General features: G+C 33.0%; 3 protein-coding genes across 5 annotated transcripts; 2 read left to right on the forward strand and 1 right to left on the reverse strand.

The window, feature by feature from the left end:
- Positions 1 to 11,994: 11,994 nt before the first annotated feature.
- Positions 11,995 to 20,841, forward strand: LOC115962105 (dehydrodolichyl diphosphate synthase 6-like). Of its 3 annotated transcripts, XR_004085355.1 has the most exons (4): positions 11,995 to 12,205; positions 13,392 to 14,348; positions 18,824 to 18,965; positions 19,957 to 20,841. XR_004085355.1 is itself a non-coding variant. In XM_031080979.1 (3 exons), the coding sequence occupies exon 2, from the start codon at positions 13,431 to 13,433 to the stop codon at positions 14,301 to 14,303; it is 873 nt and encodes a 290-aa protein (XP_030936839.1). In that variant the 5' UTR covers positions 11,995 to 12,205; positions 13,392 to 13,430; the 3' UTR covers positions 14,304 to 14,348; positions 14,685 to 14,816. The 3 variants fall into 3 exon arrangements, 2 of the variants coding, with proteins under 2 accessions (XP_030936839.1, XP_030936838.1); XM_031080979.1 differs by lacking the exons at positions 18,824 to 18,965; positions 19,957 to 20,841 and adding an exon at positions 14,685 to 14,816; XM_031080978.1 differs by lacking the exons at positions 18,824 to 18,965; positions 19,957 to 20,841 and having other exon boundaries at positions 11,996 to 12,205; positions 13,392 to 14,669.
- Positions 20,842 to 24,900: 4,059 nt separating this feature from the next.
- On the forward strand, positions 24,901 to 25,350 carry LOC115961709 (ethylene-responsive transcription factor ERF098-like). Its single transcript, XM_031080638.1, has one exon. It carries the CDS (start codon positions 24,901 to 24,903, stop codon positions 25,348 to 25,350), a length of 450 nt encoding a protein of 149 aa, XP_030936498.1.
- A 984-nt stretch (positions 25,351 to 26,334) lies between these two features.
- LOC115960932 (ethylene-responsive transcription factor ERF098-like) lies at positions 26,335 to 27,025 on the reverse strand. Its single transcript, XM_031079967.1, has one exon. It carries the CDS (start codon positions 26,951 to 26,953, stop codon positions 26,510 to 26,512), a length of 444 nt encoding a protein of 147 aa, XP_030935827.1. The 5' UTR covers positions 26,954 to 27,025; the 3' UTR covers positions 26,335 to 26,509.
- Positions 27,026 to 27,491: the final 466 nt, after the last annotated feature.

Genomic DNA, 27,491 nt, shown 5'->3' on the forward strand with positions numbered 1-27,491 from the left:
GTCTGACTTGTTTTTGCATAATATTGTTTCCCTCCCTCTCTCTCTCTCTCTCTCTCTCTCTCTCTCTCTCTCTCTCTCTCTCTCTCTCTCTCTCTCTCTCTCTCTCTCATGTTAAATAGTTGATCTTGATTTTCTTGTCCCAAATTCTCTGTCGACATGTTTTTATTTTTAAGTAATTTATAACTTCTTTTTAATGGTATTTTGCTTACTTTATATATATATATATATATATATATATATATATATATAAAGGACTGGGTTTAAGTTATACTTGATGTCACTCTAAGAAATGTTACATCACCCAATAACTTGTTAATGAATTTATATTTAGAAAATTCTACCATAGATTACATGTTCTATATATTCTAAACATGCATGCCAATTTTTATACCAATCGAATGTTATTTATCATTCGATCCATAAACTCATCTTTTTTGTATTATTTTAAACTACAAAAACTCGAATTTATACAATTCATAAATGACACGACTATTTATTTTTGATCACCTTGAAATTTTGTAAGCATGGAGAATATACAAAAATAATGTAATCCAACGGTCGATTTGTCAAAATTCACATCCAATTAAAAAATATTAATTGGTGTAACATTGCTTAGAGTTATATTAGGTGTAACTTGAACCCAATCTATATATATAAACTCAGAATTTGTGTGACAAAAAGTATTCAGGTAATAACCTTTTTTAGAACAAGTTTTTAGTGTGATGAAATCGGTTAATTTGATCTAGGGTTGGTTGGAATTTTTTGTGTACATTGTTATAGATTTTTGAGATTTTGCTATGTTAGACGTTGGTATTGTGCATTTTGTGATCTTTATATTAGACTGTGTAAGATTCGGTTATGTTAGAGGTTACTACTGTAGATTTTTCTTCAATTTTTGCTATTTTGTGAGATGATACTATGTTAGATGATGGTATTCTGTTTGTTGTGTTCAGTATGTTATGTTAATGTGTGATATCAAATTATAGTAGAGGTTAGAGTGTAGATATTGTCTTTAATTGTTAGTATTGTCTTCAACTGTTACTTTTGTCTTCAATATGTTTCTATTTTGTGAGATGATATGAACCATGTTACATGATGGTATTTTGGGGGTTGTGTTCATTATGTTAGATTGTGTGATATTAAATTATGGTAGAGGTTAATTAGTATTGTATACATATAAATATATATACATATATATATATATATATATTTTATGAGAATACTAAGTATTTTTAATGCGCACACACGGAGAGAGGGAAGAAGGTCTATAGATTTTGTCTTTAATTGTTAGTATTGTCTTCTCAAGAAAATAATTTGTTACTTTTATATATTCATATAAAAAAAGAGGAACATTTATTACAATTTTGTATGAGCCAAATGCCAGAAAATAGTTTTAAGGGCACAATCAAGCACCAAAAGATAAGTAGTTTTATAAAATAAATATTCTCAGCTAAGAACATTTTCCTTCAAAAAAATATTTTATGTCGTAACAAACAAAGCTTACGTGAATGCATAATCATAAATGAGTGATTATAGAAATATTACAAATTTTATTATATAAACCTTACAAAATGGTGTGTTAAATATAAAACACATCTCAAAAAAACTTTTTAGGTACAAAACTAAAAATTAATTAAAAAACTTATTTATTTTTTTGATAATCTAAAAAAATTATTTATTGTGTTATTTATGTGACACCAATCACATCCATTAGGGTAAAACTTATGTACAATACATTACATTCCCCGATTAAATTCAAATGAATAGTTGCATTGAATTTAATTATATGTAGAAATGGTAATATTTGTACTTTATTAGTTAATACAACTAGGTGTTTGAAGATTCTAAACAAGCATTCCATTAAATCTTAAAAAAAAAAAAAAAATTACAAGCATTCTATAATCAATTTTTTTTTCTCCCTCTGTGTGTGTGTGTTCAGTTCGTGTCTTTCTCAAAAAAAAAAAAAAAAAAAATTGATTATAGAATGCTTGTAAACAAGCATTCCGTTAAATCTTTAAAAAAAAAAATTACAAGCATTCTATAATCAAATTAGTAGTACATTTAGCATTTTCTAATTTAAAAAATTATACTAAAATACTATAATAAATGTGTATTCTCTTATCTCATATGAATGATGAATTTAAATATTAATTTAATTAGTGAGACTAAGAGTATTCGCATCCAGAATGCTAAATGCCATATGTAAGGTTTATTTAGCATTTTTCCCTCAAAAACTTCCCACATCCGGAATTGCAAATGCTTAGAATTGTAAATTTTTTTACAATCTTGCTACAGTGCCATTCTACATGTAGAATGGCACTGTAGACTATTGGATATGTTTTTTGATCTGATTTATTCTTTCTTTCCCCTCTATGTCAAACTTCTCAACTCTCTCTCTGTCTTGCTTCTCTTCTCTCTCACTCTGGTTCTTTGGTTTGCTATCTCCTCTCCTCAAACCCAAAACCCATTTTCTTAAACCCAAAATCCCGTGTGGTGGTGGCAGCGGCGGAGGTATGCGTGGGCGTGGGTTGTCATCAATAGTGGCGGCGTGGGTTTCTCTCTTCGTCTCCCTCTTCATCTCCTCTCTCTTTCTCTGATCTCTCATCCCTTTCTTTCTCTCTCACCTCTTTTTTCTTTTTTTCTCTCTATCTTCCCTTGAATCAACCCTTCATCGTGGAGATGTGGCGTGAGACTCATAGATCAGTGGCTGGGTTTCATCATCCCTGATGTGGGTTTCATTTTTGGAGGTTTCATGGATCAATGGATGGATTTCATTTTTGGTGGTGGGGGTGGCCGGATTTCTTTGTTCCTTGGTTTGGTGGTTGTGGTTTTTGTGGGTTGGTGGTGGGTAATTTGATGGTGGTGTGGGTAGTGGGTTGATGGTGGTGGTTTTGGTTGTGTTGATGGTGGTGGTTGGATGAGAGTTTTAATTTTGGTTGGGTTGATGGTGGTGGTGGTGGCGGCTTCGTGGTGGTGGCAGTGGGCTGTGTGAGTAATTTATTGGGTAGTGGGTTGATGGTGGTGGTTTTGGTTGTGTTGATGGTGGTGGTTGGATGAGAGTTTTAATTTTGATTGGGTTGATAGTGGTGGTGGTGGTGGTGGTTTGGGTTGGGTTTGGCTTGGTAGTGGTGGTGGTGGTGGCAATGGGTTGTGTGGGTAATTTATTGGGTAGTGGGTTGATGGTGGTGGTGGTGGTGGGTTGGGTTGGGTTTGGCTTGGTGGTGGTGGTGGCGGCTTGGTGGTGGTGGCAGTGGGCTGTGTGGGTAATTTATTGGGTAGTATAAATTATATTATTTTATTATATAAAAATATTATTTTAATGAGTAGAATAGGAAAATAAAAGTTGGGATGTTAGATGTATTGTAAAATGGTATTGTGCAATTGATAAAGTAGTTTTTTGGGATGGTAAAATAGGATGGGATAGAATTTCCTAATGCGAATGCTCTAAGGGTCCAATTGATTGGATATTTTAATTTGAAAGTTTAAAAGTACATTTGTAAAACCCAAAACCCCGTTTTACATCATCAAATGTTTTGAATTTTTCTTCTCGGTCTGTCAAATATCATAAGGGTTCGTTTGGATACAGCTGAAAATTGAAAACTGAAACTAAAAACTGAAAAATACTGTAGCAAAATAATTTTTAAATGTGTAAATAATACCGTGGGACCCATTTTTAATGAAAAAGTTGCTGAAAAAAGAAATTTGTGGGTCCGTGAACAGTACACGATGTGCACTGATTGGCTGAAAAAAGTTTGAAAAGTCCAACTTTGCTGCTACTGTTCATTGAACAGTGCATGAACAGTAGCCGCAAGTCTCAAAAACGTGTGAAAAATAAATTAAAAAAAATGGAAAAACGCAGACGCAAACATTTCAGCCGAATCCAAACGTAGCCTAATTGGTCCAATCAAAAACTTGTGATTCCGCCTACATTTAGGGATAGAAAGTTTGTGATGAAGGTGACAGTAATACAAAGAATCTAACTTTTTCTAAAAAAAAAAAAAAAGGAAAAAGAAAAAAGATCTAACTTGAAATAATAAATGCCAGCTCTTTAGGACGTGATCCAAGATCAAGACTGGTATTTAAATTTTTTTTTTTTTTTAAATGCACACATTAATGTGTGTGTATATATATATATATATATATATATGTGTGTGTGTGTGTTTGAAAATTTTTTTGGTGTGTCAATGTCAGAATTTTAACAAATATTCGTGATTCCCCCTAAATTTAGGTTAGAAAGTTGTGGTAAAGTTTACAGTATAAACATATAATGCAAAACATCATGATTAATGCACTTGTCACGTCCATCTCATCTCGAATGGTTAGTCTTCTACCTAACTTGTGTGTTTTTTTTTTTATAGGACTTAACTTGTGTGTTGAAATTACCGTGTGTGTATATATATATAGTTTTAACTTATAACACTTGATTTTAATGATTTTTTAATTGTTTTTTGGTGTGAGCATTGAATTCTAGATTTTTTATTTAACCATAAAAAACTTTATCAATTGAGTTAGTTAGAATATAAAGTTTCATCAAGGACAGCTTGATGCATTTGGCCCATGGCCCACGGCCTGACCCAGAAGCCCGACGGTCCACTAGGCTAATGGTTGGCTCAGTTAGTTGTTATTGAGACTCATGGGTAGTCCATTAGCTCAGTAGATTAGGTCATGAGCTAATTTTTATGACCATGGGCACCCGGTGGGCTAGCCTAGTAACTAACCTATTGGCCTAACTCATTGCCCAACCCAATAACTTAGAATTCATAACAAAAATATATAGAGGTGTATAAAGGATTAATCTTGAGACATTATAGAGGAATTTCTTATGAGAACTCCTCCAAGTACCAACCACTAAGATACTTAAAGTGATTGTGCTAAACTTTACTAATTATATATTTTTTTAGTAGTCTAGCTCTAGCAGCTTTGAACTAACCATTTGACATTTTTTTTTTATTAAAAAAAAAAAACCATTTAAAGCCTTAATAAAAAAAATTAAATAGGTTTCCATCAATAAAACAAAGAATTAAATAGATTTGGCTATAAAAAAAATTTGTAATTAAGTATTAAATTCTTTGATTCTTTCCTTTTAAAAAATAAATTAATTATTTTCTTATAAAAAATTAATTATTTCTTAATAAAAATAATAAAATAATATGCTAACACAAGCTCATGGGTAGCCTATTAAGCCTAACCCGATAGCTTAGCCTGCTAAAGACAAAATGGGCATTGCCTATGGGCTGGTGTAACACCTTGACCCAACTGTATAGTTTAACTTTGTGTTTGAGTGGTTAAGTATTATTAATATTTTAAGCCACTTACTTTCTAAAATTAATATAAGAGTATTTAATAAACATATTATTTTATAATGCAATTGAATAAGAATTGTAAAGATTATAAATAATTGAAATGGCTATTTGTATTATAAATATATATTTAGTATGTGCAAAACTATATTAAGTGGTTTAAGTTATTAGATACATAGTTGGTATTTTAATTAGGCATATGATACGTGCGATGTTATAGTGGAAATTCCACATACATGCAACCAATTGAAATTCAACACATGTAAAACCAAAGTGTCTTGCATGTTGACACATGTTATTCTCTTAAACCCAAAGACCAACACTTGGTCGGCCATGCAACAAACAATCTTCATCTCAATTCTTCTATGACTTTTCAAAACAACTAGAACTTCCAAGAACTCTCTCCCTCTCTTAAACCCACAGGTCCACACATATAAAGAAAGACAAAGCTCCACCTCATTCTTCTCTCTACTCTCTCAAAACAACTAGAACAATCAAGAAGCTCCCTCCCTCTCATACCTACGGGTCCAACACCAAAAGAAAGAAAACTCTCCCAAGCTTTCTACCTCTCATACTTTCGGGTCTAGCCACTAGGAAAGGGAAATCATTTCATGCAATAGTGATTTTATTCCTATTTTCCCCTCAAGAACCAGAAACTTGGTAAGAATTTTAGCTACTCTGATCTTAGAATCCATGATTTCTTCAAAGAATTTTTAGTAATGGTATTTGTGGTTTGTGAAATTAGGAAATTATGAACTTGTAAGTCTATATATATATATATATGTATATGTATGTAAAGTGTTTTAAGAAGCTTTGAAACTATGTTGATGGTTTGTTGAAGGTAGATTAGGGTTTTTACTAATTAATGATTGCATATGATTAAGGAAGTAAGATAAAGTTAGGGTGAGTACTTTTGATGTTACTGCTGGGATTTTTATTGTATTAAATTTTGCTATAAATGGTTAAATGACTATATATAAGTGTTTTCTAACATATCTAATGAGTGTATAAAAATCTCCATATGATAATAAGACTACTTTCAATCATTTTATAATTTTACAAGAAAATGTTGCAAAGCTGTCACTGTGACAGATTCTGTGTTTACACATGATAAATTATGAATTAAATTGTATACAGTAAATTTGGATGCTAGCAATATTTTCTATGAAATCTAAGACACATATGGTTGTAATGGAAGTGGTCTCACAGCATTTGGATTAATATAAAAATAATGGTTTAATTTCTAAATTGCATGAAATTCTGTCGGGACAGATTTGATCATGTTGTTTTGTGTGATTTTTAGTAAATCATGGTTTCATGTTTTGACTCCAAACTTGATATGGTAATTACTAGACATCCAGAGGAGTTTCTCTGTAAAATTACATGAATATTGGATGTGTTTAGGTAGACCATTTATATTTTACAAGTAAGGCATATGCTGCTGAAATGAGCAGTAAACAGTAGGTGATAACTTTGACTTTGAGAATTTAATTCTAAAGTTAGGGTGAATATTTTGAGCTATAATTTAATATGCTTATCTTTTAGTATATTTGGATTATAGATAAATTTTGTATAACTTGGTTCAAGGTTTAGTATTCAAAGGAAGGGTTCTAAACCATTTTACTGCATTTTCATGTTGCTGTCTTGTTCAACGTATTGTATGTCGCCATATGAGCGTATATGGTTACATGACCATGCTTAAAGGATTTTATGTTTATGCATGCATTATTGCCCTAGTTTCAAAGCACCTTCTGAAATGAAGTTGGCTCTTTTGGAGATATGATATTAATGTGAGAATATTGATTTCTCTATGATTTGGTACATTATGGTATTTGATGAATGTATCTTGTGTTTGTGGGAACTTCGTTGTGGTGGGATTAGGATTTCCTTAGTTTTAAGATATAGGTTTTGAGATGAATATGTAAGTTTATGATAAGGAATAATTGATATGAATAAGCTTTAATATTTGGTTTAGGTGTTACCAGTACCCAAGTCTAAGCTCCTTTGAGTCCAACATGTGTAAGTTTATGATAAGTTATATAGACATTTGATAAGTCATGAGGTTATTTTAAAGTATATTATGCATTAAAAGGTTTTTGATTAGAAATATGACATATAATCATGTTTCAGACAAAGGTATGTTCGTGAGTTTTGAAACCTTATGTATATGATTTAAGCATATTGATTCTATTACTAATTCCATGAACATGATGTTTAAAGAAAACAATGGAAATGTTTTTATTAAGAAATGTTATGCAAACTATGAATTTTAGTATGATGTATAAGTATGAAATGTTTTTGGGTTATGTTCTCTGATGATCTGAACTCTATCAGTAGGGGTTTAATTACTGGCTTTCCATGGAAAATGTTATCTGATTGGCCATTAAAAGTGGGATTAGCTTTGCTATACCCATCCTTGTTGGTTACGTCTAACTTGTGAAGGATGCCAACTGACCGCCATGGTTGAAGATATGTATTATGATATGATCTCGGGAATCTCTGGCATTGTGGGGAATGCTGGATGCCTAGCACAGCAGTGCTAGAAACCTTCTAAATAAGTACAGACTTATCAGATATGGACTAATCAATATTTTATTTATGAACAGTTATATTATGTTATTAATCATGAGAGAATTTTTTTGTTTAAATGTATTGTGAAAAGTTAAAAGCTCTCATGAAAGGAAGAAGTTTCTAATGAAAAGAAAAGTTGTTCTTTAAAGATAAGAGTTTCTGAAGTTTTGTTATACTTCAAAGATAAAAAATTTGATGAAAAAGTTTTAGTGTTCTATAAAGATAAAGTTTTTGATGAAGGTACAAGTTTATGTTAAAAAATTATTAGATATTTGTTCTTTATGAAACGTTAAGTTTATGACTATGAAAATTATAATATTTTACGTTCTGAAGTTTATATCATTATAATATTTTGGTAATATTATTCTAATAAGAAAAAGGAGAACAATTATTTACCTACGGAGAGTGTATAAGTTATTATTATAAATAGTATAAAATACTATGAATGAAAAGATGTTCTCCTATCTGAATATTCATAGAATGAAATGATTTGATTTACATGCATTCTTATTAAATTCTTATGTATCTTACCCTTACTGAGTTGTGTAGCTCATCCCTTCCACTCTTTTATTTAACAAGTTTTATTTTGGAGCAGAGGGAGCCTTAGTCGAGTTTTGGAATGAGCTAGTTTTAGTTTTATATGTATAGATTCCAAATTAGTATTTTGATGTTTGGCTTTGTAGTATTGTATATTTAGGATTTAAAGAAAGTTGTGTACCTTAAAGTATTAAGAGGTGTATTATGTGAAATTTAGAATTTGAGTAACTAGTGGATTATGTTATTTTTTGAATACAGTGTAGATGCTCTGAATATCAAGTGAAAAACTTATATCATTTAAATAAAGAAACAAGAATGACAAGACAGAGGGAAGCTTTTAAAAAAGTTTAGTTGGTTCTTGTTAGTATTAGGTTTAAACTTGATATTAGCATGCCGGTCATGGTCACAAATCTGGGTATCGGGTTTGGGACGTGATAGCCGGGGTTTTCTCTTTTAGCCCAGCCCGACTCAGCCCATTAATTAGTTAATAGGCCACTATGCCCAGCCTATTGTGCCCATGGCCAAGTAAAAATGGGTCGGGCCAGCCTGACTCGGCCCATTGACGACCCTTACATTTGGAGTCTAATACAAAAACTAAATTGAGGCATTTTATATATTTAAATATGATTTTTTAAAAAATAATTAAATATTACTTAAACTCTATTCTTTAATTTTGTTTAGATGCAAATTACTAATTAAAATTTGTGCATTCTTGTTTTACTAAACATGTAGAACCACGTAGAATTTTTTTTTTTTTTTTTATAGAAAGTTTATAGACACAAAAAATGTGATAAAACTTTTCACAATTGTTGACGTGGAAAATTGATAATGGTAAATGAAAAAGTGATGTTAGTAATGGACCTTAATATGAACTAGTAAAAGCTTGCTAACTCAGCTATTGTGAAATATGTTGTGAAATTTTTTGCGTATGTAGCATTTTTTTTTTATATATTTATTTTTAGAAATATTACATCTACAATATTTTCTCTATAAATTGTAGGTGTTAAATTTTTATTGGTTTTAATTTGAACCCACCATTGAAATTACTTTTTTTTTTCACACTCAATAATAGTTGGAAGCAACCTGCCATTTAAAATTTATTGTGAAAATGTTGTAGGTGTAGCATTTTTTTTCTTCTTTTCGTTTGATAAAAAAATATTATTTTATTTATTAACTAATATTTTGGCTTAATTAATACTATTACGATAAAAGAAATAACTTTATTAGTTAAAATTTAGGGATTTTATTTTTTATTTTTTATTTTTTACTTGGAGTTCATTTGGGACAACTTATTTAACTGCAACTGATTTTTTTTGTTGTTGAAAGTATTATAAATAAAAATAAAAACTAGCTAAAATAGTACAGTGAGACTTGTAAATAGTACCAAAAAGTGCAGTGAAATCCATGAATAGTAACAAAAATAAGATAAATAATAAAATAAGTTGACTTTAAATTCACTCCCAAACACAACCTTAGAGGCCTTAAGTGACCATCTTGTTTGTCCATACTATAAAGCCAACCTTGAGTTTCATTATATACAAAATACAATCACAATAAATATATTATAATAACTACCATAATTATTAATTTGTTTTTTTTTTAAAGGAACAAAAAAAAGAAAAAAAAAAAGAAGCACTTTGCTGTTTCCCTTTTCTTTATGTTTTATGTGTGGGGAAGTTCATATGTTGAAAAATTCAAAATCCCCAAGATTTGTATTATTGAAACTCAATGGTGGTATTTGTTACAAGAACAAAATACACAATATCTACAAACTAAATGTTTTGATGAAATTGATGAGAAATAAGAAGATATGTTTCTGTGTGTTTTTTTTTACTAGTTTGTAACCCCATGCATATGCATGGATATACTTAAAAGATAACATAGTATAATTTAAATATTATTGATAGTTATTCTTATATTTTGTTAACTCTTTAAAAAGTTTTGTAAGAATATTATTAAGTAGAAAAGGTAAATTATCCATTTTTTTATTTTAATTTTTTTTATTACTTCTTAATTTTTGTTTTTGTGAAGCACTTTCTTTTTACAGTTTATTAATTCTAAACTCTTTGGTTTTTATACTTAATAACTTACTTGAATGAATATTTATGATATGGTTCCACATTTGACTCTAAAATTAAGAAATAAAATTTTCTCTAAAATAAATAATTTAGGACATATAGCACAAAATTGGACTTCAATTGTAGAATCTAATTGGATTTTCTCTAAATTTTGGCTATATATATAACACCACATATAAGTGAAAAATTTTATCAATTTCACAAATGAACCCTTAGCCCTTTATATAGATAACTAAAGGGTACGATACTAAGAAATACAACTTTTTGGCAATAAGCTAGATTAGACTCACTATTTGGCATATTCCAGTTGGGTTTTGACTTGGCCCAATATTTCTAATATCATAATTCCCCTTAAACTTTGAAATCGAGCAATTTCATTTTAGAAATGGAAAAAAAAAAAAAAATACACTTATTCCGGTATTCTCTCACTTAAACATATCTTTTAATTCTTAGAATATTTCATTGTGTGATATTTAAAATAACCTCAACTAAAAAAAAAAAAAAAACCTAAAATGTCAAACTTGGGTAAATTACTCTTAAATTTACTTCTATTAGTAGTGTTGCTTATGTAGTTAATGAAATAATGATCTGACTTTTTTTTTAATGGCCTAGCATTTTATTTTTCTATACTACTATTTAAGGGGTTTCTCCTGTTTGGATTCCTCAATTTAGATGCCCAAAATATCTTCAAACTCATTAGTTTCTAAGGCTTAAATTATAGGATTAAACATGTAAAATTGGTAATTTAAAAACTTCTAATTTTTAACTAAATTAAAAAAAGAAAAACACTTTTTTTTCAAACATCCATATGTCTCTCTCATGTTAGTTTTCCAATTTTTTTTGGATAACTTTCCACTTTTTTTTTTTTTTTTGATTGAACGATTTTCAACTTTTTTTAATTAACAAAATCATTTTTCCCCTTTTTTTAACTGATTAGATTTACCATATTTCACTCCTAAAAAATTGTTTTTAATTTGCCAACCATGTTTTCCACTTATTCAATTACTAAACTTTTTTTTTCCTTTACAACAAATTATAAACCAAATTCTCTAATAAATTTTTTAAAAAAGAACTTTCTTCTCATCTCTTTTTTATCTTGTAACTATTATGCCTTTATAGGGAAAAAAGAAGAGACTGTCAAAAAGAGATTTGGCCAGTGGGGAGAGAAAGCAAATCTTGGCCATTCTTCTTTTCTATCGCCACTCTAGAGTTTAGATCTAGAGCCATTTCGAATCCACTCATCTACTTGACTTTGGTAATTGGTAATATCCTCCCATCGAACAAACTCTTTTTTTAATTTTTTTTTTAGTCTCTTTAATATCTATTTTCTTTTAATTTTGCGGTACTGGTTCATCTTTTTTTTTTTTTTTAATATATAAATATTTTATTTAGCCTTATGACATTTCTGACCATATTAGTAGTTTAAATGGCAATTTTGTAAGAAAAAGTGTAAACCTCAATTTAAGATAAGTAACTAAACCGAAAAAAAGATGAGCGTCGCACGCGCGAAATCACAAAAGTGAATTTACACGTAAGAAACAAACTGACCGGTTACAAAATTCAAATGAAAACTCCATTTGAAATCTGATATGTAAGATTCAGAAACCCAGAGAGAGTGACTGAACAGACCCAAGCCCAAGCCGCCTCCCTCCGACAGCCACTGACACGGTGGTCTCCTCCGTGACATCGCTCGCCGTTCCTTCCTCCTCCCCATCTCAGGTATTACACTTTTTCCTACGGTTGTGCAACCCAGTTCCATTTTAGATTTTACATATTCTGATATTCATGTATTTTAATTTGGACTAGTTTTCTCTATATATTTGATTCAAACTGCGCCAAAGCCAAATCCGAGTACAAGTATAGTATGCCACACATTTTGTATCTGATTTTGTGCAATTGCTGTATATCTGTCATTTACTTTAGATGATTTTTTTTTTTTTGGGGTCTTCGCGCTTTGCACGATTCGAATTTGTGATATTAATTTGATGCCTGAGTTAGCAATTGCTTAGTCGGATTTGTTCTTTAATTTATTCTCATTTTGATTCCAAGAATCGGAATGATTGATACTGTCATTTTCATTTACGCTTGTCGGTGTTGAGTTTCTTGTAGTTTATTTTTATTGTAATTTTCGATTTTTCCATGTCTACTATTCTATCTGTTTTGGTTGAGTTTGTGCAATTTATAATTGGCCTGTATCCAATTTGATTGGATTCGTGTAAAGGTGCATATTGGTTTGTCTAGTTTAATGTGAGGGTTGGTTGTTCTTTGCTTATGATGTTTGTTGCATTTAGTTTGAGTATATTCTCTTTTTTTCTTATTCTTCTGCTATTGGCTCGAATCGGTAAAATGTTGAGTTGTTGTTCTTGCTAATAATGTTTTGATGCGTTGGGAGAGTGTTAGTTCAAGGTTGTCCATATTTTAATTACTTAGTTTGTCTTTTGTTTATAGTATCATGGTTTGGGTCATGTTCTAGGTCAAATTATGTGTGATTTTTGCATGACTCAGCAATGGTAGATGGCTTGTTTTCCACGTAAATTGGAACAAGAAATGTGTAATGCATATATAGTTTGTAGCTGCTACACATGGCGCTCAGACTTTCCCTTTCTCTAAAATACTCAAGTTGCTTTTTGACTTATTTATCAAGCTTGGTAGCTTGTCTATATTATCTTGCTCAAGCAGCTCCCCCGATCATAGAAAATGCGGTACCTCTTATAAAGAATGTTTTTTTAGTCTGATCATAGGTCTCTAAACAGCTAGTGAGCTCTTGTAAATTTGTAATTAACAGCCAATACGCACTGCCATATTTGGCGTATTAATTTATACAAATTTATTTGTGTGGGCTTTCTGATTATGTAACTTTGCTCTTTTAACCAAATTAAACTGAATTTTGATTTTGTATTGACAGGTCCTTTTGGGAGATTTAGTGCTTATACAAGGTTCTATAATGAAGAAAGATGGTAGGAGTAGAATAAATTGGATCTTTGAGAACTTTGTTACTTTCCTCCGCAAATGTACTTTTCGTGTACTCTCTGTTGGTCCCATTCCTGAACATATTGCATACATCATGGATGGAAATCGTAGATATGCAAAAAAGCAGAATATGATTGAAGGGACTGGACATAGAGTTGGATTTTTGGCTCTCATGTCCATGCTTAAGTACTGCTATGAGATGGGTGTGAGATATGTAACAATTTATGCCTTCAGCATTGATAATTTCAAACGATGTCCTGAAGAAGTTCAATCTTTGATGGATCTGATGCAGGAAAAAATTGAAGGGTTGATGGAGGAAGAGAGCATAGTAAATCGCTATGGAGTTAGGGTGCACTTTTTGGGGGACCTAAAATTGTTGAGTGAACCTGTCAGATTGGCAGCAGAGAGGGCAATGGTGGTCACTGCCAATAACTCCAAGGCGGTCTTGTCAATATGTGTTGCCTACAATTCGACCAATGAGATTGTGCATGCCGTAGAAAAAGCATGTGAAGAAAAGTGGGAGGAGATTAGTTTACTGAATGCAAGTGGATCTGGGTATGGCTTAATAGGACTTGAATGTATTGAAAAGCATGAAAGGGAGAACCTTATTAAATTAATAGATATTGAAAAGCATATGTATGTGTCAGTTGCACCTGATCCTGATATCTTAATCCGTACTTCTGGTGAGACTCGCTTAAGTAATTTTCTTCTCTGGCAGAGTGCATACTGTTACTTGTACTCAACACCTGTCCTTTGGCCAGAGATTGGTTTTCGGCATCTCCTTTGGGCAATCTTGAACTTCCAACGGAATCACTTTTATTTGGAGAAGAAAAGGAAACAATTGTAAATCTTGCAGTGGGTGGTTACCTGCCTTTGGGACAACAATATGATGGTACCAGTTGATTCTTTTTCTTCAATCAAATTTTGTAACAAAATCAGATATGAACATGGACTGGGGCCTTTTTATTTTTTTTCAGTGTCCTTGTCCCGGTAGTTACTTGAGGAATGTAGAAAGTGTACGGATATTTTCTTTTAATACCATATGATGTGTTCTGGTCTGCCAAATGTTTTAGATGATACATTGATGTATATAATTGCTATTGTCATTGTGAGGTCATTGTGACAGATGCTTTGATTGGAACAAAGGAAATCATTGCATTAATGTACATTCTTGTCTGGCATGCAATGACGACATTAAGATTTTGATGTTGTATTTACTTTACTGCAGTACTTTATTGGGAACAAATTATGCAATCTGGATGTGGGAAAATTGAGGAAGGGGACCATGTTTACTATGAAGTCATATATTGAGGCTAGCTAAGCATGTCTTAATGATTTCTTGTTATGCATTTTTTCAATGGTACTATCATTCTACAACTTGTTATAATTCATTTTTAAATTTTTATTTTTTTATTATTTTATAATGGAATTGATTAGCTTTTTCATCATCATCAGATTTTAAGTTCTTACTATCTATAATTGTAGGTTTGATTTACAAATATCTGTGCTTCTTGAAATTTGGTACAATGTTTTAATGAGAGCTATAAAAAAATTGTTAAATAATTGTGTTAAGAAACTGTTTTTACATCATACTTTATACCTCCTGAGCTAACAATTACCTTATTATTAGTGGGAAAAACAAACAATTTTTTTTGCTTTATTCAACATTGGTCTGCATCACAATTTGAGCATTCTTATTTGTTGGACAAACATAAAAATACTATCTCTGTAGGCTTGATTTGGATATAGGTTTTAATTCGTTTAATGCAATCCAACAGTGAATGGAGGGGCATACTTACCCTAGTACACCTTATAGATACAGAAATTTTGTTTTCCTTATCCAAAAAAAAAAAAAAAGAGAAAGATCCTAACTTAGGTTTTTAGGTCATGAAGTCTGTAAGAGTTATTGTCATGAGAATTGAAAATGTTTTGAAATTAAATATTTATAAGAATTTATTGTGTTTGGTGGTTGACTAATGTACAATATCTCATTTGGAAGTTAAAATGAAAACTAGATATCATTGTTGACCACTACCATGCAAAGAACATGTGATGTGCATGGACCAGAAACCTTGGCGAAGGCCATAGAAGAGTTGGTCATGGTGTTGGCCCTAGTTGAAATCAGGTGGTATTGGTGTTTTGGTGGTGGGAATGGGGATGTGTACAGTGTGGTGGTGATTTTAACATGATACCACTCAAAGTGTGAGGTGGCGGAAAGTGTTGTTGGCAACTTAATGTTCTGCATCAGCATCATTTTACTGATCTGACTGTTGAGACTCATCTGTAAATTGTCTTTGATTTTATTTATTTATTTATTTTTATTTATGTCTCTAGTTGCTTGAGTATTGGTTCTCTCACTATATGCAGTTTTTGCCATTTGGCAGTATACATGAGTTCATGTTGTATGTTTCAGCAGTGCCAATGATATTTAGGGAAATATCATTTGAATGAGTCTAACCCCATTGCAGATCTTGTTACCTTTTGAGTTGTCATTATTTATGCCTAATTGTAATCTATTGCATGTTTTCTATCAATAATCCCTCTTAGATCCCATTACGTTTATCAGTGTCTTGAGTTCTTTTCTTGCTAGGAACATTAGCTGACTTGCTGAAACATTGGGATGCAAGTGCTGTGCTGCTATTTCAGACTAGGTAAACTGGCATCACTTGTAAAGCCAAAACAAAGTTCAAAGATTTGGAGGGGAGAAAGGAAAAGAGGGGGGGGGGGGGGGGGGGGGGGGGGGGGGGGGGGGGGGTGAGATTTGTGAGTCAGTGCACAAGTGTGTTCATTCTTTTTATTTTTGTTTTTTATTATATTTTTTCCTTGAGGGAGGGGGGTTAAAACCTGGTACATGCGTGTTTTTGTGGTTTTTAGGATGCAAGGACTGTGATGTTGGTTTAAAGAATATTTTGGACTGAAAATAAAATAGATTTGAAGGAGGGGAGAAAGGGGGGAGGTGTGTGGGTGGGTGCACAAGTGTGTTCATTCTTTTTATTATTATTATTATTTTTTGGTTTGTGGGGGGGGGGGGGGGGGGGGGCTGCGTGGGTGTTGGGGGAAGGGAGGGGGTGGTTGGGGGTTTTAATACCAGGTGCATGTGCTTTTTGTGGCTTTTGCTGATGTTCTTTTTTAGTGATATATGGGTGCACTTTATTACTCTTATTTTTTCCCTCATAAAATTTGGGCTTCCTGCGTATTTCCAGCGCCTACTCAGCATAGTTAATTTTGTCAATTGGGATCAAGGAGCAAGGCTTTTTGCATCTCTACTGTTTTGCTTTTCTGTTTTTGTCAATGGAAATCCAAATTTTTTCTTTGACAGCCGTAGAGGAATATGTCGAGGTGGCCCTCTTTCCCTATTGTTTTTCGTACTAGTTGTGGAGACTTTTAGTAGGTTGATGACTAAGGAGAAGGCAAGGGGTTTTATAGATGGTTTTTCTATGTCTTTAGGAAATACTAAGGCTTTGATGAAATGACACTTGCCTTTTGCCAATGATATTTTGATTTTTTTTTCTGTGTGATGCAGATGTCAATAAGATTCACCATTTGAAATGTATTATGTTATGGTTTGAGGCAATATATGGTATGAGGATAAATTTTACCAAAAAAGAGATGGTGCCTGTAGGGATGGTCACAGAGGCAGAGGTCTTGGCTAACACTCTGGGCTTTTTAAGTTCTCTTCTCTTTAAATGAAATATTTGGGACTCCCTCTTGGGGCTCATTTTAAAGCTAGCAATATATGGGATGGCATAATAGAGAAGATGGAAAAGAGATTGGCAGGTGGAAGAAACTTTATCTATCAAAGGGAGGATGCCTTACACTAATTAAGAGTACGCTCTTCATTCTCCCTACTTTTTGGTTGTATTTGTTTCCATACCTGTTAGTGTGGATAATAAATTGAAAACAATACAAAGGGATTTCTTATGGGGTTTTATTGGGGATGAGCATCAGTTCCATATGGTGAAGGTCTACAATGTGTAGCCTGATCCAAAGTGGGCATTTGGGTATTAGAGAATGAAGAACCTCATTTTTAACTAAGCCTTTCATAGTAAATGATTGTGGCATTATGTGGTAGAAAGGGACTCATTGTGGAGGAAAGTGATTGATCACAAATATGATACTGGTATGGGTGATTGGTGTTCTGGCATTGCCAAAGCTCCTTATGGGTTGGTTTGTGGAAATATATTAAGTAAATGGTTGGAATAAATTTGCCTCTTAGATGCTGTGGGAGATGGCTCTAAAATTTTGTGTTGGAAGGATCATTGGACTAGCAATTGAATTTTCAGAAACGAATATCCTGAGGTTATATGGAGTCAGTTAATGGTCGGTTGCATTGAAAAGTTGCTTTTCATTAGAGAAACTCAAGATTGGGAGATAGTATTGCTGGAACACTTTTTTGATGACCTTTTGTGCAATGGAGGTTGTCCAAACGGGGAAGTGATGGATTGGTGTGGTTCTCATCAGCAAAGAAAGGTTTTCAGGTAAGAAGTTTCTTTTACGAGTGGTTAGTTTAGGGAATGCACGGTCTGTCCCCTTTCCTTGGCAGTATATTTGGAGAGGTAGAGCCTACCTAAGAGTGACTTTCTTCATGTGGACTGTAGCAGTAAGAAAATTTTTGACAACGGATAATTTATAATAGAAGGAAATTATGATTGTGGGCTGATGTTGTATAGTAAGTCCAATGGAGTCTGTGGACCATCTTCTTCTACATTGCCCTATTGCTATGGACCTGTGGTATGATGGTATCTATTACTATGCCTATTTCGTGTCATGTGTGTAATGCCCAGTTTAGTACTTGCTATGTTGGAGTCTTGGAAGGAGACATTTGGCGATCTAAGAAGTGGGGAAGCATTGGGAACAGGTTCTTTATGTTGCATGTAGTGCATTTGGAAAGAGAGGACTCTCCATACTTTTGAGGGGAATTATCCTTGCTTCACCGTAAGTTCCTCTTTCTGAACACCCTTTACCAGTGGAGTTCCAAATTCCATAATTTCTCCACGACTTCTTTCATGAAATTTATAGATGCTTTGCCTTTTAGTCTATAATCTCTCGCCCTTTGTATTGTTATTATATCTCTTTGCTTCTTTCTGTTTTTTCTTTGCTATTCTGTTGTATACATACTACTTATAAGAATAGTGCTTTTAATAATTTTTATGTTACTTATAAAAAAAGTGGTGGATAGCAGTAATATTTTAGTCAAATATCTTCTTTGTCTTGCTCTTTATACAATAATCAGATTATGCTTTAACAGGATTCTTCTTTTGTTCAACTATATTAAAGGCTTTAACATTCCTGTACAATTACAATCTGCATAATGAGTTTCAGCTGCTGATAATCTTTTATTTATTTTTTTGTTCCTTCTATTTTTAGCTAGGTTACAAGGAGAAATATGAAAGGGAACCCTAATGGAACAAAGTTAACTTCATTGAAATTTTCCTGAAGCAGAAGAATAAAAGATGCCTTCTTTAGCAGTCTGAACTCCAAAATAAGTCACAAGCAGACCAATCTTGAGGTTAGTCCTTTCCTCCTTAAATGATCTATAAGTCATTTAGTATCTGTTTCTTATGTGCTTTTTAAATTAATGCATATTGCATGTGATGTACAGATGAGTTTTGTGACTACAAGATTCCTCATAGGCACGTTATATTCTTTTTCATTGTTAGAATTCACATCACTGATTGTGCTTTTTTGGTTATTTAGATTATCAATTGTATGTGATTTTATTTTTCCTTGGAAAGTGATATCCATTGCTTTTTGAAATTCATCTTTTTTATTTTTTCAATAAACAATTTTCTTTATCTTTTATTAGTTAACACATGTAAAGAATAGTAAATTGGCGTTATCAAATTTGCTTTGCATGTAGAATATCTTGTTTGACAAGACTATAAAATATCTCACTCAAAGCTATCAATGTGTTAGCGATTGGCATTATTAAAGTTGCTTTGCATGTAGAATATCTTGTTTGACAAGTCTACAAAAGATCTCACTCAAATCTATCAATGTGTTAGCGCTTTGTTCACTAATAGCTTAGTGTGTTTGGTTTGGCTTTTTCGGTAGAGCTTATTAGACTTTTATTTGCTTATATATAGCTTTTTAAAACCTCACATTATCTTGGTACTATTGTACTTTTACCAACTTTCAGCAAATTAGCAAAAAGCTACTCCAAACGCACACTTAGTTCGTTTTAATCTATAGATTAGGCATTTTTAAGCTTCACTTGAAATTTCATGTCATACTGAAAAAGGCAGCTTCCACCTCCAACATGATAATTTTCTTTTTAGATCATAATTAGCAGATCTATTGTTTGTCTTTTTTGTTATTTAAATGACTTGGTTGAACTTGATTAGTCTGTTCAAGGTTCATAACCGACCCCAAAATTTGTTACTAAAACTTGGTTGTTGTAGAGATAACAAATCACATGTGATTGTCCTTGGATAGTGACGTATAGGGTTTGTTACTATTCTTTTTTTTTCTTCAATAAATAGATGTTTGTTATCTTTCAGGGTGTAGCCTTGTGGTTGGAGGCTTGGGATGAGTTGGAGACCTAAACATCCTGGGTTTGATCCATACTATGAGTTCTCTTGGATTACCTAATACACGGTTCTAGCGGGTGGGGTTGTGCATCTATGGTTTACTCTCCTGGGGTGGGTCTAAAGGACCCTGCCTTGGTGAGGTTCCACATCATCACCATAAAAAATGTTAATTAATGTGAAGCATAAATTAGTGTTATCAGAGATGCGTGGGCAATAGGTTCCTAGGTGCCAACCTTGGCAAGTCTACTTTTATAGTGTGGGGATGTTTTGGACTTTTTGGACTCCCAACTAGGTAATAATGCTCATGCAAAATACTAGTGAGATGCATACTTGTAACTATTTTGACGATGTTAATCATTTTGTATCTATAGATTAGACATTTTTAAGTTTTACTTGTAATTGCATGTTACACTGAAAAGGTGGATTCCGTCTCCAAGATGAAACTCTTGTTCTTAGAGCATAATTTGCAAAGCTATTGTTTGTCTTTTTTGTCGGTCAGCCTTGATTAGTTTGTTGTTGAGGATACATAACTGGCCCAAAAATATTGGTAGTAAAGCTTGGTAGTTTTTTTCTTTTTTCTTTTTTGAGAAGACTAAAGCTTGGTAGTTGTAGATGACAAATTAAATGTGTTTTCACTTGAATAATGATGTATATAGTTTGTTGAGATTCTTTTCGCAATAAATAGATGCTAGTTAATTAATGTGAAGAGTAAATTGTTTTTGTCAAAGATGCTTGCCATAGGAATCTAGGTGCTGACCTTGGCAAGATATACTTTTGTAGTGTGGGGATGATGTGGAGTTTTTGGACTCCCAACTAGGTAATAACTATCATGCTAAACACTGCCAGCGATGTTAATCATTTGTATCTATAGATTAGGCATTTGAAGTTTCACTTGTAATTACATGTTACACTGAAAAGGTGGATTCCATCTCCAAGATGATTCTCTTTATATTTAGATCATAATTTGCAGAGCTATTGTTCGTCATTTTGTGTTTATAGATTAGGTTTTTTTAAGCTGTACTTATAATTGCATGTTACGCCTTAAAATCGAATTCTGTCTCCAAGATGATACTCTTCTATTTAGATCATAACTTGCTGAGCTATTGTTTGTATTTTATGTTATTTAGATGACATGTGACTGACCATAATTAGTTTGTCGAGGATCCATAACTAGCCTCAAAATTTTGGTACTAAAGCTTGGTTGTTGTAGATGACAAATTGCATGTGATTGGTTAGTTTCGTATATCTTTTGGTGAGATTCTTTATTCTTTTTTCATTAAATAGATGTTAGTTAATTAATGTGGAGTAAATTGTTGTTGTCAAAGATGCTGCCATAGGTGCCTAGGTGCTGACCTTGGCAAGAAATACTTTTGTGGAGTGGGGATGATGTGGATTTTTTGGACTCCCTACTAGTTAATAATGCTGATGCAAAACACTGGTGAAATGAATACCTGTAACTATGCCGACAATGTTAATCTGTATCTTTTTATTTATTTATTTTTTGATGAGTAATGTTAATATAATAAATCAGGTAAAATTGATCATCATGAGTTGTGAATATAATCCATGGCACTGTCATTCCTGCACTGTGTTATTCATTATGACATGGTAGTTCAGATACTGAGGAAGCATTGGCAAGATGCCAGGGAAACTAATTCTATTGGGGGAGGGTTTTTTTATTATTATTTTTTATTTTTATAACACCAGTGGAAAACCCCATAATTATAACTTTGTTTCCATGATGACTTTCCCATCTGGGCCCGAGCATTATTCCTGAATCAGCTATGTTTCGAGGGAACTAGCCCAATAATTGGGCTTGTAGGTGAAAAGAGCTAGTATATGTTTTATAATTGTGATTGAGGATGAAAATGTCAAATACTACCTACCAAGCATTAATTTAAATTAGTGGCTAGTATGCATTGGTAAACTATTGGGAACAATTCCTTGCTTTCCATTCTTTGATAGATTTTATTGTATGAGCTAGCAATAGAAATTCTCGATTTAGCTCTTTTTACCTTTTGGGAGCTTTATGGAATCGTAGTTGATTCCACATGCAACTCAAACTTCTGAAAGATAATCTCGTTATCATTGTTTCGTTCCTAAAATAGATTGTCTTTTGCTGTATATTCTTTATAGTTTACACAAATGACTGAAAAACTTAGCTGCACTTTCAGGTGATTTTTCTTTTGCCTAATTTTATGCATATGCTTGGTCAAGAGCTTTGTAACTCAACTAACTCCTCCTTGTATTTTTAACAGACATCCAGCCATCTAGGGTTCAAAATCACTCTCTTATTGTAACTATAGAATTATCAAAATCAAAATTGTACATGTTTGTATATGGAAAGCTTGGCCTTAATGACATCTCTAATGAATCACCATGTATAGGAAATTAGATCTATCTTATTTCTTAGCCAATACGAGGTTTTTGCTTGACTATATCTAGAAATTCTAGACTAGTAGGACGACCTACCCCTCATTGAGGCTTCCAATGTGACAGTTGTTGGGGGAGAAGCAATATGTGAAACAAAGACCAATTATTTTGTTTTATATAGAAGTGCACAATCAGAAGACAAAGTATGATAGAATATCCTTAAAGATTGAGTAGGCACCCATTCGAAAACCTATAGATTTGGACATTGATTTAACCCGAGCCCCAAGAGAAAAACCAAAATTAATCTGTAAAATCAGTAATAGGGCCGACATAATTTACTACGCATATTATTAGCTACTTTAATGTTATTCAATCAGGCCGTTTGAACATGTGCATATTACTGATTAAAATAAACTAGCTTGAAGGGCTTGTCTGAGTTATAATGATAACGACCATTACCCACCACCAGTCCAAACATGTCCATTTTGTATCAATATCACCACCTTCAGCAGAACTTTTGTTGCTAAGACCTTACTATTCCTTTTTATTATTATTATTATTGTTGTTGTTTTTTTATTTTTATATTCAGGATAGATTTCTGATAGACATGATAAAATTTCAATTTATCACGTCCACTTCATGATCTCTTATCATCTTGTTAAGAGGTTTTTGGTGCAGAAGATGTTTGAATTCCAAATTTCTTATTCGAGGACAATAGATTTTACCAATTGAGATATGATAGATTTGAATATATGATATATGTTCTATGATAATTATTCTTTATCATTAGACCAAGACACTAATTAATTTTTGGTGTAATCAAAATTTGAACTTAGATATCTTATTCGAAGATAATGGAGTTTACCAGTACTGTGTTGGTCATCAATTGACATGTTTATATGTTGGTATTGGTGCATACTTAGCGTTAGCATCTGATGTGCTAAAAAAAAATGCTATTTTAGCCCATCAAAAAACCCACTTTTGCTATTTTAGTGCATTATTTAACAATACACCTTTTATCTCATCTGTTATTTTAGCATACAAGCCATTAAAATAATATAAAATAATTTTAACAAAAACAAACCCACAGCAACAGTGAAAAAAAACCATGACCACAACCACCACAAAAACCACTGCCACAACCCATTAGATAAACCCACAGCCAAGAACTACCCCCACAACCACCGCTGCAACCCATAGCAAACCACTGCTAATCTTAATGCCACCACCAAAGAAAACCCATAACAAAACACCATTGATCTTAGCTGATCTCAACACCACCGCAAAAAAAAATAAATAAATAAAACTTTGGTAATATTTTGAGACAAATTGAGAGAGAGAGAAGAAAAGAAAAAAGGGGCAGATGCTACACTAATCAGCTACTGGAGTAGAGTGAAATTTTTTAGCAAACGGTACGCCGAATGAAGCCACTTTTTGCTGTTTGGTATGCTAAAATAGCATTTTGGGTGTTTTAGCGCACTCAATGCTAATGCTCTTAAAAGTTAAAATGGCTTTCCCTTTTCGTCGGTAGGCTTTACAATTGTTCAGCCCGCACCACCCTAGTTTGCTACATGCCAAATCCCATACTCCAGAAATAGCGGAACAAAATGGATACCTCAGTTATCAATCTAAATTATTGTGGGTCGTCCAGGCTGGGATTGATGTGTTGGGCTTTTTAGGAATTAGTGGTGGCCTTGTGACATGCACTACATGAATTGATATGACAATCCTTTTTCTTTATTGTGGTTTCCTGTTTTCATTACTGTATAGTGTTTTTGTTTTCTACTTTATATATTTTTCCTTCAATAGCTGTGAGTGCCATAACCCATAGACAATGCAATCCTGCTGGTGAAATATAATGCGTAAGCCTATGACCTCACCATCAACCTCAAAACATGCCATTGACATCAAATTAATGATCTATAGATTTACATTAGCTAAATGATCTAGCTTTACAATAATCCTAACACATACTTAAATTGAATTTTGTCCCTTTCAAATCCAAATCCAACATCATATATTTTATATTTGCACCCTAGTTAGTGGTAATAAGTTAGCAAAAGTAACAATGTAAATGTGATAATGAATTAGGTTGACAAAATTGCATGACCTTACCTATTCTATCCTATTATAATTAATTTGTTATCCATATTTTTTAAGTAATGAACGACATTAACATGATGAGAAATAGGGAAGCTGATGAACCTGATTGCTTTGAACTTGCTTTTAGAAGAATATTAGATACACTGATACACATAAATAATAAGAATTCCAAACAGATAAACCTGCACAAAAAGTAGCCCCTTTAAAAAACCATAATATCCTTGATTACACATACGTTGCACCTATATTTCAAACTCCATCAAAGAGTTCTTTAGCACGTTACAAAATTTTGCACCCAATGTTACGTCAACTTCCACATTTTTGCCAAGCTAGGTCCATTTTCCACCTGTATCAAAAAAAAAAAAAAAGGTCCATTTTCCACCCAGTATAAATGTTAAGACGACTCAGCCAGCTTGACCATAGTCCATATACCACCATATGGAAGAAGACTCCAAGGAGAAGTTGAAAAATGGAGAAAAAGATGTGCGATACCGGGGAGTAAGAAGGCGGCCATGGGGAAAATACGCAGCAGAGATTCGTGACTCGACTAAGCATGGAGGCCGCGTGTGGCTTGGGACTTTCAACACGGCAGAGGAGGCTGCTCGAGCTTATGATCGTGCTGCCTTTGCAATGAGGGGTCACTCGGCCATTCTTAACTTCCCTGATGAACATCGTTTACCCCAAGTTGAATCCCCTCCTCCCACATCGATGACATCATCCTTATCATTGTCACCATCTTCCAATTCCCCATCTTCATCATCAACATTCCAGAATATGGAAAGAACTAGGAGTGAGCAATTTGAGAAACAGGTTCTTGAGTTTGAGTATTTGGATGACAAGTTGTTGGAAGAACTTCTTGATATTGAAAACAAAACAAAGAGAAAGTGAAACTTGGTTAAATTTCAAAAAATTAACAAACAGTAACTTTTTTTTGTTTTGTTTTGGTACTTTGTAGTGTACCATAATCAAGTGGATTGGCTATACCATTTGTAACATAGTAGTGCTATATACTGTGGTTATCTTATTTCCTTCTGAATTATGTGGGGTTTGACATGTATGTTTGGGCAAATTATGAGACTATCACTTGTTCTGAGTGCTCTTTGCATTGTCAAATTAGAGCCTTACTAGTGCATATATAATATTAGTCATAGTTTATATCTTTTATCTTTGTTTAGGTAGCTATTATCGTTTTGATATAACCGGCACATAACGGTAAAAGAAAGAATATCATTTCCAAGGCCCATGTAATGGTCTGCTTGACTTCTGTTCTTGTATGGCATCACTTTTGGCCGTCTGTTGTTTTGATCTAAGCAGCTCAACGATTCAAATTATGTTGTTTAGAAGGAAGCAGATGTCTTATTCTCCTTTTTTTTTTCCTTATAAAAAAAATATTAAAATTTTTTTTATTAGAAGTCATTGGTTGAAGTATCTCTAGCTTGTACGCATCCATGTATCAGGCTCCTTTGGATGCGGTTTTTTCTAACTCTTCTTGTTGTAAAGTATTGTTATACCTAAAAGAAAGAAATTAAGTTAAAAAAAAAGTGTACATAAACAAATAAGTTAAATAAGAAATAGCTGTTGGTACAGCTGTAAAGGCACTGAGGCACACTCCGGTCAATAAAATTGGGCTAAAAGTTACAGAACTTGAAGCTATCCTAAGACTGATAAATTCAGTCAATTTGAAGTCTAACCAAAACCTGATTGTGCCCTGAGTTTTTGTTCTTTGACCTTTTAAAAAAAAACAGGGAGAGAGAGAGAGAGAGAGAGAGAGAGAGAGAACCCTGTATACTGAGAAAAAGAGGCATTTTTTACTAGGACGAAATGAAATTAAAAAATTAAAAAAAAAAAAAAAATCCAAAAGAGGAAGAGGAGGGGAAGAAAACCCTGTAAAAGGGTGGAATCTGAGAATAAACTACCAAATTCTCTCACACACACATATATATACATAACAGGTGAATAAAAAACAAACAAGCAAACAGAAAAAACATCAGTCATACATTGGCCAAAAAAAGACATGTCCTTTTCTTAATGAACCAATGATATATTTTCAGTTGCCAAACCCTTTGCCTATATCCGCATGTGTTTCCAGAAGCTCATCCAACAACTTATTGTCCAAATATTCAAACTCTATAACCTCCCCTTCTTGTCCAGTAGATGAACCCACTTTGCCAAAACTCTTGCCACGAGCTGAAGAAGAAGATGAGGAAGGAAAAGTTCTTGAATTTGAAGAAGAAGAGCTGGGATTTTGATATTGGTACTCATTTGGGAAGTTGAGGATAGCTAAATGACCTCGAAAACCGAAGGCGGCTCGATCATATGCTCTTGCTGCTTCTTCAGCTGTATCAAATGTCCCTAACCATAGTCTTGCTCCATTTCTTGAAGGGTCACGTATCTCTGCTGCAAATTTACCCCATGGTCTTCTACGAATCCCTCTATACCTTACTTCATTGCTATTTCCCTTCGCTTCATTCCCTACTCTCTTACCATTCATGTTTGTGTTTGTGTTTGTGTTTCAAAGATAAAATGTAACATTTTACATCACATGGTACTATATATATTGCAACGTTTTTACACATATTGAAGTCATATCTGACGGTTTGTAGTGGAATATTTTTTCTCTTTGCTACGAAGCTTCCTCAAAGAAGTAATACATGATTTCGATTCTTCCAGAATATATGAAATGCTTTTGAATATTACTATGGTCTCGTTATCCTGATTGGTAAACCATATGGCTACGAGGTCATAGCCACGTTTTTCAAGCAAATTCACTTTATAGATGCATGCACGTGTGGGGTTATAAGCCCAAATACATGTTCTGTGGTTTGGTCAGAGATGAATCCACTTTGGTTGACTTGACTTGTTCCATGGGTCATTTGTGTTTGTAGCCACCATAACTGTTTGTGGATGTTAGAGTAATGAACAAGCTTGTGACAATGGTGATTACGACATGTTTTTGGGCATTATTGTCCTTCCCTCTTGCCTTGCGCGTGGTGTTTCCTTGCTTATAAAGAAAATCAATAAAATTAGAA

Source organism: Quercus lobata, chromosome 9 (assembly GCF_001633185.2).
Source record: "Quercus lobata isolate SW786 chromosome 9, ValleyOak3.0 Primary Assembly, whole genome shotgun sequence".
Lineage (NCBI taxonomy): Eukaryota > Viridiplantae > Streptophyta > Magnoliopsida > Fagales > Fagaceae > Quercus > Quercus lobata.

Bases quoted from the DNA above. Each gene is read 5' to 3' on its own strand.
- LOC115962105 (XM_031080979.1), top strand. From the start codon at position 13,431: ATGAAGAAAGATGGTAGGAGTAGAATAAATTGGATCTTTGAGAACTTT.
- LOC115961709 (XM_031080638.1), top strand. From the start codon at position 24,901: ATGGAAGAAGACTCCAAGGAGAAGTTGAAAAATGGAGAAAAAGATGTG.
- LOC115960932 (XM_031079967.1), bottom strand. From the start codon at position 26,953: ATGAATGGTAAGAGAGTAGGGAATGAAGCGAAGGGAAATAGCAATGAA.